Below are 14,971 nucleotides of genomic sequence, written 5' to 3'. Positions count from 1 at the left end.
GTGCAGATAGATATTTCTGGCATGGTCTCCTCATGAAAAGGAAATTAAATGCTCTTCCAGCCTTCTCTGCACCTGCCATGCCTCTAAGTCATGCACACACGGGTATAGAATTTAGTTGGTTTAGCTGCTAATGCTGATTTTTCCCTTTGTGGGATGCTGCTGAAGACTTTTACAGCTTGTTTCACTGAAGGGAATTACTATACATTACCAAATCTGTGCATTTATTTGTCTTTTGATGCAGTAATTTGTAATGGGGATTAATCAAGCTCTGTGCATGCTATGCTCATGTTTATTGTTGTCTGTGCTCATGTTTATTGTTGTCTATGCTTTTACTAGAGTGCTTCAGGTTATCTGAGTTGTTTTAAGCAGTTTTCTGAGAGCATTAGTTCATTGAGTTAAACAAGTTGTTGCTTGCATTTGGCATTCTTCAGAAAGTGGTTGCTATCCTCCTTCACTTTCAGTCTTCATGAACTGATTTTGGTGGCCATTGGAAATGCTGACAGTGAGAAAGACCTCTCTGATACTTTTCAGAGGTATTCAGCTTTAAATGGCCAGGTCTTCACAGTTGCTAACAAGCTTAAATTTCCATAGATATCTTTGGGTTTTTGCAGAATTCTGCACACTGTCTTAACTGAGGTGGAAGGAAGAGTGATAAAGATCTTACTGTCTTGCTGGTTCTGTAATTTGATTCAATATAAGTACAGAAATTTCATCAACAAAATAATATTAGATAATAAAACTGTTCTTTCCACAAGTAGTAGAACTAGTGTCTTAGACTGAGTCCTTTCACACTTCTGCTTCTAAAAGTATTCTTTGAAATTCTGACTTGGGCAGGTGTCTTTCCTGTTGTATTTCAAAGATTTTAGAGCCATGAAGGACTACTAAGTCATGATTCCCTAAGCCTTCATTTAAATTGCCCATGTTATGTTAACTGATGTTAGTAAAACTATAAAAAACAGCCTAGTTGTGATCTACTCCATGCTATGGAAGAAAGAGAACCTCTATTGTCTTTGCTGCTTTCACTGCAATATATTTTTTCCTGTCACTGAGTTTGTTAATCATGATGACCTATAGCACTTAAGCAAAGTAGGAGCAAATCACCTAAGAAAATTATCTGAGCCTTCTCATGAGAGCACCAGCCTGTCTGAGGTCAGTGTCCCTTCTCTAACTACAGCCAGTAATGGCTATTTCACAGGGAAGCAGGAAAAAAGAATACTGTGATTAATATTTTATGATTATGAGGCTTAGTCAGGTGGAGTTAAAGGTTTCAGACTTGGCTTGTTTTATATTTCCTACTCAAGTGGGAAAACTGCTCCATTTGAAGAAAATCAATTCACTGATACAAGTAGATAAAATTAGTTGCACTTTGGGTAAACAAAATGAGTGGCAGTATGGAGGATTTTTAGCCTCACTATTCAGATGCTAATAGAAAGGGTTGGGAGGTTTTTGGGTTGGGTTGGGGTTTTGTTTGGTTTTTTTTTTATTTCATTCAAATGTTTCACTGTAAAATTACAGAGATACTTTTTGGGACCGTATCCCTCAGGAGTCTGAAAACTGTAATTTGGCCTGATGAGAATGGAACTTGCTAGAGGAGAGATGTGAATAATTGTGTCCTGGGCACAGTTCTTTAATGGAATACATAAAGATAGGACCAATGAGAATTTCTGAAGATGCATACATTTATTTATTTATTTATTTGTTGGTAAAGATGATGCTCAGAGTAATGGAAGCCAAGCTAATGCCATCAGTGTATAGAATTTGGTGGTTTTTCCTTGTTTTCCTTCATATTCTGCTCTAGGACAAAAAGATTTGTAAAGTGCAGCAGAGTCTTGATACTCCACAGAAGTCAGCTAGAAATTTGGCAGAACCTTTGACACTGAATCCCTTAGCATGCTGTACATCAAAATACTGGATTTGGTCTTTTCCAACCTAAACATTTCAATGACTCTATGGAAACCTTGCTTTTTGTAGTAAAAATTACTGTTAAAAACCATGAGTCTAAGTAAACATAAGTCTACATGGAATGGATCTTTAGCCTAATACCAGTGGATTAACTGGAACTCAAAGGGTAATTTATGCATAGATAATTCATTATGTGTTTTCATTATATTCTGTTTTACTGTCTTCCCACTTCATTTTAAGCAGAGGTCAGGGTCAGTTTCTTGGTTTAAGCACTGTAGATACATAATTAAAGCATAACTGCAGTATTTTTCCCTTGTCTATATTTTGCCTTTTTTTTTTCCTTAACATACTTTGTCTTCAACACAGAATTGGAACAACTTTGTTTAAAGAAAAAAATGAAAAGACATAAAACCCTGGTGCCTGCAGGCTGTCTGACTTCTCTCTAAACATTTAGACAGTTAATCTCACTAGAATTTTAACTGCTTCCAGTGCGTGTGCAGGGGAAATCTGGATTACAGCAGCATCTTCACTAGTTTAACTCATTTTAGTTAGGAGAGGGTGATTTGCTACCTCTTCAGACCTGAAACAGGAACATTCTGACACAGAATACTAAATATTTAAACTTTGTCCACAGCTTGTTTAGCTTTCTGTAGAACAGAGCACCTGAAATGGGCCTGTCTCTTCTGAGGAAGAATGAACAATTTTCTTAATTGTGCCTGGAAAGCTCTTTTTGGACTCTGCACATGTAGTACTTTCTCCTCTCCTTGCAGGGTGCTCTCCATCTCTGTTTAGGTATTGCTCAGATTGTTATCAACTGAGTGTGTTCACGCTGTTTAACATGTTGAACTCCAGGTTCTTCTTTTCATTAATGCCTTGAGTATTTAGTTTAAGAGAGGGAAGGAAAAATGTGGAAAATGGGTAGTAGGGGAAATGTGCTGACAGCTTTAAGTTGAGCTTGGCTACTCTGGAAGCCTCTCTATGAGAATGGGTACAAATATTTAATTACCATCAGCAACTGTGCTGTTTTGATATGTGAAAATTATCTGAACAAAGTCATCTCTCCATTTAGATTAATCAGTCCACTGTTCCTCTCTTAAAAGTCCCTTTAGTAACCTGACATAACCCATAGACCTGTGCTCTCTACCATATGCCAGTATTCCTTGTTAGTGAATGCTCTCCTCCCTTGGAATAGGAGTGACTGGAGATGCAAGTGGAGAACAAGCAAGGAAGTGCAGCCTAATAACTTCGCCTCTGAGCTCCTTGCATCTGAGTGACTTTTCTTTTGCCTTTTACTTGGCTGTGGTCAATAAAAATGGCACAAAGCACATTCAGAATATCATCTGTGCTTTTCTGTTTGCAGAGGGAAACATTGATACCTTGTGCTAAGAGAACTTTTTCAGATACAGCATCTTACTAATCTGTACCTTTTCTTAAAAACCTAAGAGGAAATCAGTGATCTATTCAAAGGGGTTTGCATCATCCTGTTGTGCCTGGATGAAGATTTATGTGCAAATGTTAAGACTGAAACAGGAAGGAGTAGGGCATTGGAATGATAAACACTTGATCTGTGTTCACGCAGGCAGTAGATTCTCGTGGCACACACATGACAAGTTTTGCCCAGTAACCCATGCAGAAGTCAGCCGTTTCCAAGGTACTGTCTTTGGTGTAATGCAAAACAATTAATCAGCTTTAGGCTGTACCTACTGCATTCTCCAAGAGGAATCCTACCAACATTCTCCTAACATTTATAATCGGTGAGGGTCAAACTACCTTAGCAAACCAGGTCCTGCTGGAAAACTCCAAAACATTCATTTCTGGAGAAAGTGTCCCTTTTAAGCATCTCTCTGCTGAGTAGGTGAGATTGGTTCTTCAGTACTATTGGGTAGCTTGCAGGAAAGCTTCCAGCTAGCAAATACATCTCACTGCATAACTGACAAACTGCTAATTCTTCATACTGTTTTCAGAAGAGGGAGCTATAGTATTTGACAGCAAGAGCACTGCCAATCTGAAGATCAGACTGATTCAGACTAAATATGCACCACTGTATGTGCAGCACTCCATATAAATTTTATGTTCCATGTCACAAATGGACTGCTGTGCATGCTCAGTAGACAGATGTGTACATCATCTCTGTCTGTTTCTTTGCTAAACTGTACTCATCAACATTTTTAATAATATGCAGGACAAGCCTTCCTGACAAATGTGATAGACTGTAAAGAATCTGGCAGAAATCAATAAACATCAAGCAATGAAGAATTTAAATAGTAAATGACAGCTTATTCAGGTTAAAAATCAATAAGTATAATGTTGAATGAGGTCTTGGATGCCACAGTCAAGTCATGCTAGGCACTGAGATCTGCAAGAGGAGGTGCCAGCATGACTCCAAAGAAGCACAAATGCCGTGTTTCTGGTTGGAGTGAACCCTGAATTCTGATAAATTGCACTGAGATAAATGCTTTTTAAAGTTCACTTATTTTGTTTGCTGTGAGAATATGGCCATACATATTCTGTAGAACTTGAGTTGCAAACTCAGCAAGGACAGTGTTTTCTGAGGGAAAAGCTCTGTCTGCTCCTTGAATAATACTCCAGAGATACTAGCAGTGGAGCATGCTGAGACACCCTCTGAGCATTGCTCACCAATGCTCCCAGTCTCTCACCCCAGCTGGCAATTGGGCTGCAGGTTTTCAGAGTGGCTGGAGAGTAGTCAGGAAGAAAGGGACCCTGGGGGTACTGGTAGATAGTAGCTGAACATGAGCCAGCAATGTGCCCAGGTGGCCAAGAGAGCCAATGGCATCCTGACCTCTATCAGGAACAGTGTGGTCAGTAGGACAAGAGAGGTTATTTTTCCCCTGTACTCAACACTGAGCAGGCCACACCTTGAGTCCTGTGTCCAGTTCTGGGCCCCTCAATACAAGAGAGATGTTGAGGTGCTGGAATGTGTCCAGAGAAGGGCGATGAAGCTGGTGAGGGGCCTGGAACACAAACCCTGTGGGGAGAGGCTGAGGGAGCTGGGGTTGTTTAGCCTGGAGAAGAGGAGGCTCAGGGGTGCCCTCACTGCTGTCTACAACTATCTGAAGGGAGGCTGTAGCCAGATGGGGGTTGGTCTCTTCTCCCAGACAAGCAGCAACAGAACAAGGGGACACAGTCTCAAGTTGCACTGGGGAAGATACTGGCTGGATATCAGGAGGAAGTTCTTCCCAGAGAGAGTGATTGGCATTGGAATGGGCTGCCCAGGGAGGGAGTGGAGTCACCATCCCTGGAGGTGTTCAAGAAAAGCCTGGATGAGGCACTTGGTGCCATGGTCTAGTTGACTGGCTAGGGCTGGGTGCTAGGTTGGACTGGATGATCTTGGAAGTCTCTTCCAACCTGGTTGATTCTGTGTTTTCTATGATTCTGTACTGACTTGATAGGGCAGATTTTTATTTTTTTTTACTGTAAAATGCATTTAAGTTGTGTAGAGGAGGTTTAAAATAGGAGTAGGAAGTTCTTTTTTTTTTCCTAATTTGGAGGTTTTAAATTGTGTGGAGTATTGCAGAAAAATGCATAGATTACCCTTTCAGTTGTCAATAATCACAGCTATCATCCAGCAGTGGAAGCCATTCTGCATTCTCCTGCCTCCTTCTTTCAGTCGATTTGAAAGGTCCTGGCACCTTGGTGTCCCTTGTGTCTATGGAGTTTAGTAATTAGCATTCTTAAAGCTCATACTGTTTAGGATATCATTTAAGCCATGTCCTGAATACTCTGTCCAATGTAATGTAAAATGTGAACCAAGGCAAAATAGTTCACTGCTGGAATTCAGCTGTTCTGGCAGACAGATTGAACCTGCTGGAAGGTGGACAGCATGTATGAATGATGTCAGATTTTACCAAGTCTCTCTTTAATGTTCCTAAGCCAAGAAACAGTCGAATCTTAGATGTTTTGCTGTTTAATTTTTTAACTGTCAGGCTTTCATAGATATAAAAATAATAGGTCCTGAAAAATCTATGAAAGCTATTGTGAAGAGTAGCTTTCTTCTAAGATGTGAGAATCACATCTGTTTGAGAATCAAAAGTCATTCTGACTCATAGATTTTTACTTAAGAGTATAATTTTAAAGTACCTTTAATATATGTGTATACAGATCATACCTTTATTCTGGATATTTAGTATTTTAGTACATCCCTAACCTTTAGGGCATAGCACAATGTTATTAGAAATAATAAACTGTGTACCTGTGGGTTATTTGTTTTCACAAAGAAACCTACTTTGTGTGTAGATTGCATGTTAGTTTAAAGATAAACTTGTGAGCTTTCTTTGCCTGTGAGCCAACTTACAACTGTAAGTGCATTGATTTAGTATGACAGCTAACCTGTCTGTTGTGATAGCCCTCAGAAGAATTTCCCACTCTATTTTACAGTTGCTCAGGATGACATTTCTTTCCCTGGAGTGCTAAAGTAACATGGGGTTATCTGGGGACAACTATTCTGAATTTTCCATGTACAAATGAAAGCCCATTCACTACTTCTGATTATTTTCTGAACCTGTACTATTTGGCTGCTTAATTTGCTTGTATGCTTTGATCCTGTAGAAGTTCAAAAGAAAATATGAGTAGCCCTTGAATTTATCATTATTATTGCTACTATTTTGTGTGTGTCTATTAAGAGAATTGGAGGAAGTAGAAGATGGAACTGAAAGGAAGAGTTAATTTCCTGTGCATGGAGATTTTTTTTAAGTTTTTGTTAACCACACTGATTAGCTTTTATGACCAGACCACTGGAGAGGGGGAAAAAAACCCAACAATAAATTTTAAAAAAGAGTAAAAATTACAGAGAGATTGAAAGATTTCTCTGTCTGATTCAAAAGAGGGGAGAATACAGGAAAAAAAATAAGAAAGAGAACTGCCTGTTGATTGTGCCTGTGTTATAGCTAATAGTAGCAGGAAAGTCTATTATGCTGTAATGAGTAGTGGTTTGTTGTTCAGAGTCTATCCATTTCACTTTTATGAAATGTATACTCATTCTAGGCTTAGCCTTTTGGGAAGAATCAGTTACCAAAAACTCCTCTGACAAACTCCCAACAAAACTCCTCCTCCCCACATACCTCCTCAAATTTTAAACCCAAAAGAAAGCAATATAGGCTCACTTTCTAGTCCTATTCCATATTTAGCTGACCAAGCTAAACATTATTGTATATAGGGAAATTTGCTTCTGATTATTCCTTATGCATCTGGATAGAGGTTCTTACAATATTCCAGCATAATCATAGAATGAACCAGGTTGGAAGAGACCTCCAAGATCATGCAGTCCAACCTAGCACTCAGCCCTATCCAGTCAACTAAACCATGGCACTAAGTGCCTCATTCAGTCTTTTCTTGAACACCTTCAGGGACAGTGCCTCCACCACCTCCCTGGGCAGCCCATTCCAATGAAAAATCACTCTCTCTGGGAAGAGGACTTCCTCCTAACATCCAGCCTATACCTCCCCTGGCACAACTTTAGCTGGAGAGCAGCCAAACAGAGAGGGATCTGGGGGTGCTGATTGATACCCGCCTGAACATGAGCCAGCAGTGTGCCCAGGTGGCCAAGAGAGCCAGTGGCATCCTGGCCTGCATCAGGAATGGTGTGGTCAGCAGGAGCAGGGAGGTCATTCTGCCCTGTACTCTGCACTGGTTAGGCCACACCTTGAGTCCTGTGTTCAGTTCTGGGCCCCCCAGTTTAGGAGGGACATTGAGATGCTCAAGCATGTCCAGAGAAGGGCAACGAGGCTGGTGAGAGGCCTTGAGCACAGCCCTATGAGGAGAGGCTGAGGGAGCTGGGGTTGTTTAGCCTGGAGAAGAGGAGGCTCAGGGGTGACCTTATTGCTGTCTACAACTACCTGAGGGGTGGTTGTGGCCAGGGGGAGGTTGCTCTCTTCTCTCAGGTGGCCAGCACCAGAACGAGAGGACACAGCCTCAGGCTGCACCAGGGGAAATTTAGGCTGGAGGTGAGGAGAAAGTTCTTCACTGAGAGAGTCATTGGGCACTGGAATGGGCTGCCCGGGGAGCTGGTGGAGTCGCCGTCCCTGGAGCTGTTCAAGGCAAGATTGGACGTGGCACTTGGTGCCATGGTCTAACCTTGAGCTCTGTGGTAAAGGGTTGGACTTGATGATCTGTGAGGTCTCTTCCAACCCTGATAATACTGTGATACTGTGAACTTGAGACTGAGTCCCCTTGTTCTGTTGCTGCTTGTCTGAGAGAAGAGACCAACCCCCATCTGGCTACAGCCTCCCTTCAGGTAGTTGTAGGCAGCAATGAGGTCACCCCTGAGCCTCCTCTTCTCCAGGCTAAACAACCCCAGCTCCCTCAGCCTCTCCCCACAGGGTTTGTGTTCTAGGCCTTTCACCAGCTTCATCACCCTTCTCTGGACACGTGGCAGCACTTCAACATCTCTCTTGAACTGAGGGGCCCAGAACTGGACACAATACTGAAGGTGTGGTCTGACCAGTGTTGAGTAGAGGGGCAGAATAACCTCCCTCATCCTACTGGCCAGGGCATAATTAGCAAGCAATGCCAGAATTTTGATTGTTTGCATTAATTATCCTCCTTGTGAGAGGACTTAGTTGTGCCATGTGTTTCTATGTTGTATCTTATCTACTAGATCTGTCTTTTCCTTAAAAGCAACTTGAACTTGCATTGATTAAACTGTGTCTTTAAATCATGGCAGTATATGAAGTGGCCATTTAGTTCAATTTTACTTGTTCTGTAAATGTTATAGGAGTGGTGTTCAAGTGTGGAACTTCTTATAGTTTGAATGCATTATGATGTTCTAGTGTAAATGGAAATGCCCTGTAGTTGTCCACTGACCACTCCTACTGAGTGTTGATGGTGTTCAGTACAATTTGATGAGAAAGGGGTCTTAGACAGCTGTAGCCTGGTATAAAAAGGAATGTGATCTGCTAGAATGCAGTCCTTACTCATTTCTCTCTCTCCCTCTGTCTCTCTCAACATTCCAGGCAGTTCAAGTCCCTTCCTTTCCAAATGATGATCACTCAAAATAAAGTTAAGGCTGGCAGCGTGAAATACTCAATAGGAAATGAAACAACAGATAGCCATGAAACAGCAAAAATCTGTCAGAGATAATGTAGAGGGGTTTGATAATGAACTTTGAGGAATGAAACTTCCTGATAAAATGAGCTGAGTTGCACTTCTGACTGCAGTTTAGTTTGCTCTTTGTTTGGCGGTGAGAGTGTATGCTGCAAAGGACAGAAAATAATACATTTAAATATGGTTTTACTAATCTGCTTATTGGCTTGATGTCCTTAATGTGTGATCTTTGTGTTTATAACGTGCCTATGTGAGGAAAATGGAATGAAGCAGCTCATGTGGAGTTTAAATTAAGAACATGTAGAATAAACATTTTTTTTCTTTTTAACTCTTCCTTGCTTAGAAGCTCATTCTTTAATATTCTGGTTAATTTACCTAAGGGCATACTTATGAAAATGCCTCATACTCGGTGTCTTTCCTTTTCAAAGCACACAAGTATTAATCTAAAGAAACAAATATATAAGATGTGCTTTCTTCTGCTATTTTTCAGTGAAATGACAAAAACAGTGGAAATTTCTGGGGAAGGTGGACCCTTAGGAATACATGTAGTGCCCTTTTTTTCATCTCTGAGTGGAAGGTAAGATATTTTCTGAATTGTTCAAGAAATATATTAATGAAAGGATTTTGGTTGTGATTCTCTTCAAATATCTACAATTTAACTGTAAGGAAAAGAAATGCTCATAAGAGAATTGGTCTACAGCACTTTCTTCCTTTACAAAAATATTTACTAGTCTAAGTCATACATATAAGGCAATGCCAACCTATTTATTCACATCAGTCCTTTCAACTGCCTCAGCTTTTATTCTCTGAATGGTAAACTAAACTTTATGTAGAATAATGTTAATACTAATTATAGGATCATAGAATCAACCAGGTTGGAAGAGACCTCCAAGATCATCTAGAATGCTGTGAGGGCTAGGGAGGTAATTGTTTTTTGTGGTGTTGTGTTGGTTTTGTGTATGTGGGATTTTTTTTTTGTTGTGTGTGTGTGGTTTTTGGTTTGCTGGTTTGCATTTGTTGTTGCTTTGTTTGTTTATTTTACAGTTGGATTTCTCTCCATAGGTCCTTCCTTAGTGACATACCAGACAAGAAAAGTCAAGAATTTTGCTTTCCTGGTCATGCCTCGTATTTTTCAAGCCACTTTTCAGATTTGGTTGCATAGCTTTTATAAAATGTGCACTATACCATGAACTTTTCTTTGTCACAATACAATTACTTTAATTATAAATGACTTAACATAGTCTCTTGAGATCACAAAAGCCTATTATAGCAGCGTGCTCATATTGATGTACTGTAGTTAAGACTGTGTCAGCATTTTTATTCTGTTTTCCAAGCTATGTAGCTCAGATGTAAAAAATTAAAAAAAAAAAAAAAAGGAAAAGTTTAAAAAAAACCAGAAAACATTTCTAAACTGAAATTTGGCATACAGGGCTTAGCTAGGGAGTAAATCTGACATTGGCGGCCCCGAAGAAGAGATGGGAAATTGTTAATGACCTAACTGGCTCTATATTAAAATGGCTACCTGTAACACAAAGACAATCACTACAAAAAGCAAAAATTGGCTAATTCTTAAATCTGTCTTACTTGTCAAGTTTCATGTGGGACAGAGAATATAAAGGATTATATTGCCTTGTAAAGGTCTGTGTGTAAATTATTTCTATGGATGATTTGAGTTTGTAAGTGGACCCAAATTCATTCACAATGTTTTATTTGCCAAAAGAGAAAATAATTGTCCACCTGCTGCCTGGAAAATGTCATCACTGCCTCATGAAGGAAGTTGGTCTCCAGTGGGAACTGTAGGAGGTCTGCGTTGTGTCCTTGGCTTTGCAGACTGCCCATTTGTCTTGAGAAAGGCACTTGTGTTTGCTATAAAAATGAAATGAAATGCAGAAAACAGTTCTTTATTATAGACATGCCATAAAGGTTGTAGTGTTTACACTGTATTTCAAGATCATTAAGTAAAAAATGTGATGAAATTGCAAGCTATTAAAATCAGTAATTATTGTGACTGTAATACAGTTCTGTAATCACTGTGATGGATGTAGCTTTTAAAGACCTTCATGAAGAAAAAGTGGAGTTCCACGGTATGCATTTCATGCATACTAATATGTCCTTATTTACAAATTCTTTTGGGGATCCTTCACTGCAAAGGGATTTTTGACAGATGGACTGCTTGTTTAGACAGTTGTCTTGCAATTTTAATGACCTCTGGCAGAACCATACCAATACCTTTGTAAAAACACTAGAGTAACTTAAATGGCTTGTCCCTCTTATTTAATCAAGGCAGAGACTGCTGTATAAATTTCAACTCATCATAACATCAGAAAGTACAGAAGAACATCTTCTATTTCTGTTAATGACAAGATAAAAAATATGATGGCTTACTGGCCATGACTAACTTGGCCTGGTATTTCAGCTGTAAAGTTATCTTTTTATAAGGTAGTTCTGGCTTTAGCCCAATGCTGCTGCAGGGCAAAATTTTTCTGAAGGTAGTTAAAACATTCTATTAAGTCACCAAAATCTAAGTTTATACAGGAACTACAAAACTAATGGAAATAATTTCTCTCCCTTTCTTTTGCACTTAGATAAAATTTTTAAAGGTAATTAAAATTTAGTAGTGCATTAAAATAATGCTAAAATTTAGGTTATGGGGGAAAAGTAATGGAGTAATGAATTCAAACCCCTCAGTCAAGTGCTATAGTCTCACAACAGGTTTCAGACAAGTGTGCAATACTATTGCATTGTATTGTTATGGAGGGGTAATTAATTAATGCAAGATGATATTTTCCCAAAATTAATATTGTTTATTAATTTTGATATTCAGAACTCTCACCACCCCCAACCACTAATTTGAATAATAATCAGTTGTTTGCATGGTCATGGAAACATTATACAGAAGAATTAATAGATCCAGAAGTAACTATCAAAATATATAAACATTAATTGAACTGGAAGGGAAGGTTCTTGCAATCAATATACCACTTGCCCACTAGATGGACTTAGGAAGCCCCTTTCTGCTTATGGCAGAAGGCTGTGGTGAATTACAAGAGGCTTTAAGTATTTATTCACAAAATTATCTCCTGACTTGTGGGGCTAGGTACAGCTTCAAACAGTACCCAAATGCTTTCCGAAAATTCTGTTACTGTCTTGTTGGCTGCTGAGGCTTCTGATTCTTCCAGGCTTCACAGGCTGGGCAAGGAGGCAGACAAGCTCTGACCTTATCTCTTGGCTCCTCTGTATGACCTGTGTGTCTCCAGGACTTCCTATCTTGGCAAGAGACTTTGAGGCGTAGGCAGGATGTCTTGCGATGTGGAGTCTTAGCACGATGTCACGCTGGCTATGTAGGCCTATCACATGGAGGCTGTTCCTGGTAAACTTGAGGCAGTGGAGTTTCCAGGCAAACAAATCTCAATTACCAGTGTTTGTTATTTTGTGGTAGAGGTAGCTTATGGCTTAGCATGGCAACAGGCAAGCAAGCAAGCACTAGTACAATGGCAGAGCATGTTGTGTTTACCTGCTCATCTCTTTTTATCAGTGTAGCCCAAGACTAATGGGCTTTTGTACACAGAATAGCCAATCAGAATGGCAGTTAGCTGAGCTTGATCATATTAGGTGAAACCATAGGCTTTCTTTACCCAAATTTGGGAAAAGCATAGGCTTTGCACAAGGCATACACAGGCTAAGCCTGTGTGTCTTGTTTATCACGGGATGCAAACTAGTCTAGGCAAGCCATAGATTCAGTAGCTCCAGGTTCTTTGTCCTCTTTCCTGCACTTGCTTCTCCCTGTAGCAGAAGGAGGGACACCAGAAAAACATGTCTGGGCGAGCCAGGACAAGTATAAGCTTATTTTGACCTATTCAAATCTACCTCAACATATATGGGATTCCTAATTTCTTTTATTTCTCTAATTGAATTGGTTGACATCTTAATGTGATTATCTTTCATTAGTTTTTAAGATTTAGGGGCTTGATTGGAACAGTGTGGCCAGGAGGGTGAGGGAGGTTATTCTTCCCCTGTACTCAACACTGATCAGGCCCCACCTTCAGTACTGTGTCAAGTTCTGGGTCACTCAATGCAAGAGAGATGTTGAGGTGCTGGAATGTGTCCAGAGAAGGGTGACAAAGCTGGTGAGGGGCCTGGAACACAAATCCTATGAGGAGAGGCTGAGGGAGCTGGGGTTGTTTAGCCTGGAGAAGGGGAGGCTCAGGGGTAACCTCGTTGCTGTCTACAATTACCTGAAGGGAGGTTGTAGCCAGGTGAGGGTTGGTCTCTTTTCCCCGGCAAGCAGCAACAGAACAAGGGGACTCAGTCTCAAGTTGTGCTGGGGGTGGTACATGCTGGATGTTAGGAGGAAGTTGTTGCCAGAGAGAGTGATTGGCATTGGAATGGGCTGCCCAGGGAGGTGGTGGAGTCAACGTCACTGGTGGTGTTCAGGAAAAGCCTGGCTGAGGCACTTAGTGCCATGGTCTAGTTGACTGGATAGGGCTGGGTGCTAGATTGGACTGGATGATCTTGGAGGTCTCTTCCAACCTTGTTGATTCTATGATTCTTTAGTTGGATGTTTGTCATCAAGAGGGCTGTAGTTTCTCAACACCTCTGTGCCTTTAAGTCCTTTAGTAAAGAGTAGCAGAGGTTGCAAGATAATTTTCATGTGAAAGACTAGACTTTTTTTTTTTCCTGTTAGGTATTTTGAACAAGTAATGCTCAGTAGGAGCCAGGTTTTCACTTTTATTTATGTTGCATCGAAGTACTTTAAATTTTTAAGCCTTGGTACACTGTAAATTTAAAATCCCATGAATGGTGAACATATCCCCATTTGAAATAGTTAGTGGTGTGCTATGAATCTGTTGAATGGACTTAAATATGAGGCATGGCCATGAATCTGAGGAAAAACACAAGGCCTCTGTTTTGTGATCAGAGTGCTGGCACATTGGAAATTGCACATTAATATTTTATGGAGTATAACCAAGGGAAAATGGTATCTAAAGGTCATCTGCCTTTGATGGCGATGCGGTATGGAAATTCAGTGGATACTATCTGATTATAAATTGTCTTCACAAATGCACAGTTGCCAGGTTTTTTGAACATTATACTGGTATCACTGGATATCTCTATGCTGAGTTGTAGTTTGCAATGCAGGGGTGCTCCAGGTAGGTCAGAAATAGCCTAGCACTCACAGCAGAGCTAGCACCACTGAGCTTTTACACCACCTACCCTTCTTCACTTAATGATTTACCAGAAGCTTCTGTGCTGCACCTCAGTTTCAATTTGGGTATAAGCAGCTAACATGCAACATAGGTTTTAATGTTCTGCTGCCCTCCTGCCCCATGTCTGAGTAGCAGTGCTTTCATGTATCAAAACGAGAGGCTTTGACAGTTGAAAAGTTTCAGAAACTTCTCAGATGTAGAAATAATGATTAATTTTTAACTTTCTGTAATGTCTGTTTAGTTTATTATAGTCAAGCTAGAAAATTACTTTTAATCTGTTTGTATTACACTTTTGGAGAAATATAATCTTAATGACAGAAAAATATTGCATAAACTGCTTTCAGATTTTTAACTGGGTGGGAGATAACAGTGTTTTCCTCTGTTTCTCCCAGTGTGACCTACAACACTTAATGCTTCCTGGAGTTCTAGTAGGTAGTATGGCATTAGCATCCAGCAATTTTTCTTGGTGTTTCTTGCAGTCTCCTCACTTTCATTTAAAGAGCAAGCTAGAAGGCCTTTCTCTCTAGGTTAAGCACTTTGTAATAGTCTATCTCATCTCATACCCAGTAGTGATTAATATCTACTTTTAGTTGCTATAAATCCATATCAGCAGACAAAGGACATTTTAAACTTTGATCTTTTTTTTCCTCCTTTTAGGATGCTAGGCCTCTTTATCCGTGGTATTGAGGAAAACAGCAGATCGAGGCGTGATGGACTTTTCCATGAAAATGAATGCATCGTGAAGATTAACCATGTGGACCTTACAGATAAAACCTTTGCACAGTAAGTGCTGCTTTACTGAT

The 14,971-nt window shown here is 40.0% G+C and overlaps 1 protein-coding gene across 4 annotated transcripts in view; it reads left to right on the top strand.

Annotated features, from left to right (window-relative positions):
* The window catches only part of PARD3B (par-3 family cell polarity regulator beta), a 474,018-nt gene that overhangs the window by 203,158 nt on the left and 255,889 nt on the right, over positions 1 to 14,971 (top strand). For all 4 annotated transcript variants that reach the window (XM_064161234.1, XM_064161224.1, XM_064161216.1 and 1 more), the window contains exons 6-7: positions 9,452 to 9,538; positions 14,826 to 14,951. In XM_064161234.1, the coding sequence (XP_064017304.1) occupies positions 9,452 to 9,538; positions 14,826 to 14,951 (213 nt within the window). The remainder of the gene's footprint in view (positions 1 to 9,451; positions 9,539 to 14,825; positions 14,952 to 14,971) is intronic.

This window comes from Pogoniulus pusillus, chromosome 2 (genome assembly GCF_015220805.1).
Source record: "Pogoniulus pusillus isolate bPogPus1 chromosome 2, bPogPus1.pri, whole genome shotgun sequence".
Lineage (NCBI taxonomy): Eukaryota > Metazoa > Chordata > Aves > Piciformes > Lybiidae > Pogoniulus > Pogoniulus pusillus.
The sequence above is the reverse complement of the archived record's forward strand: the minus strand, read 5'-3'. Positions and strand labels throughout refer to the sequence as shown.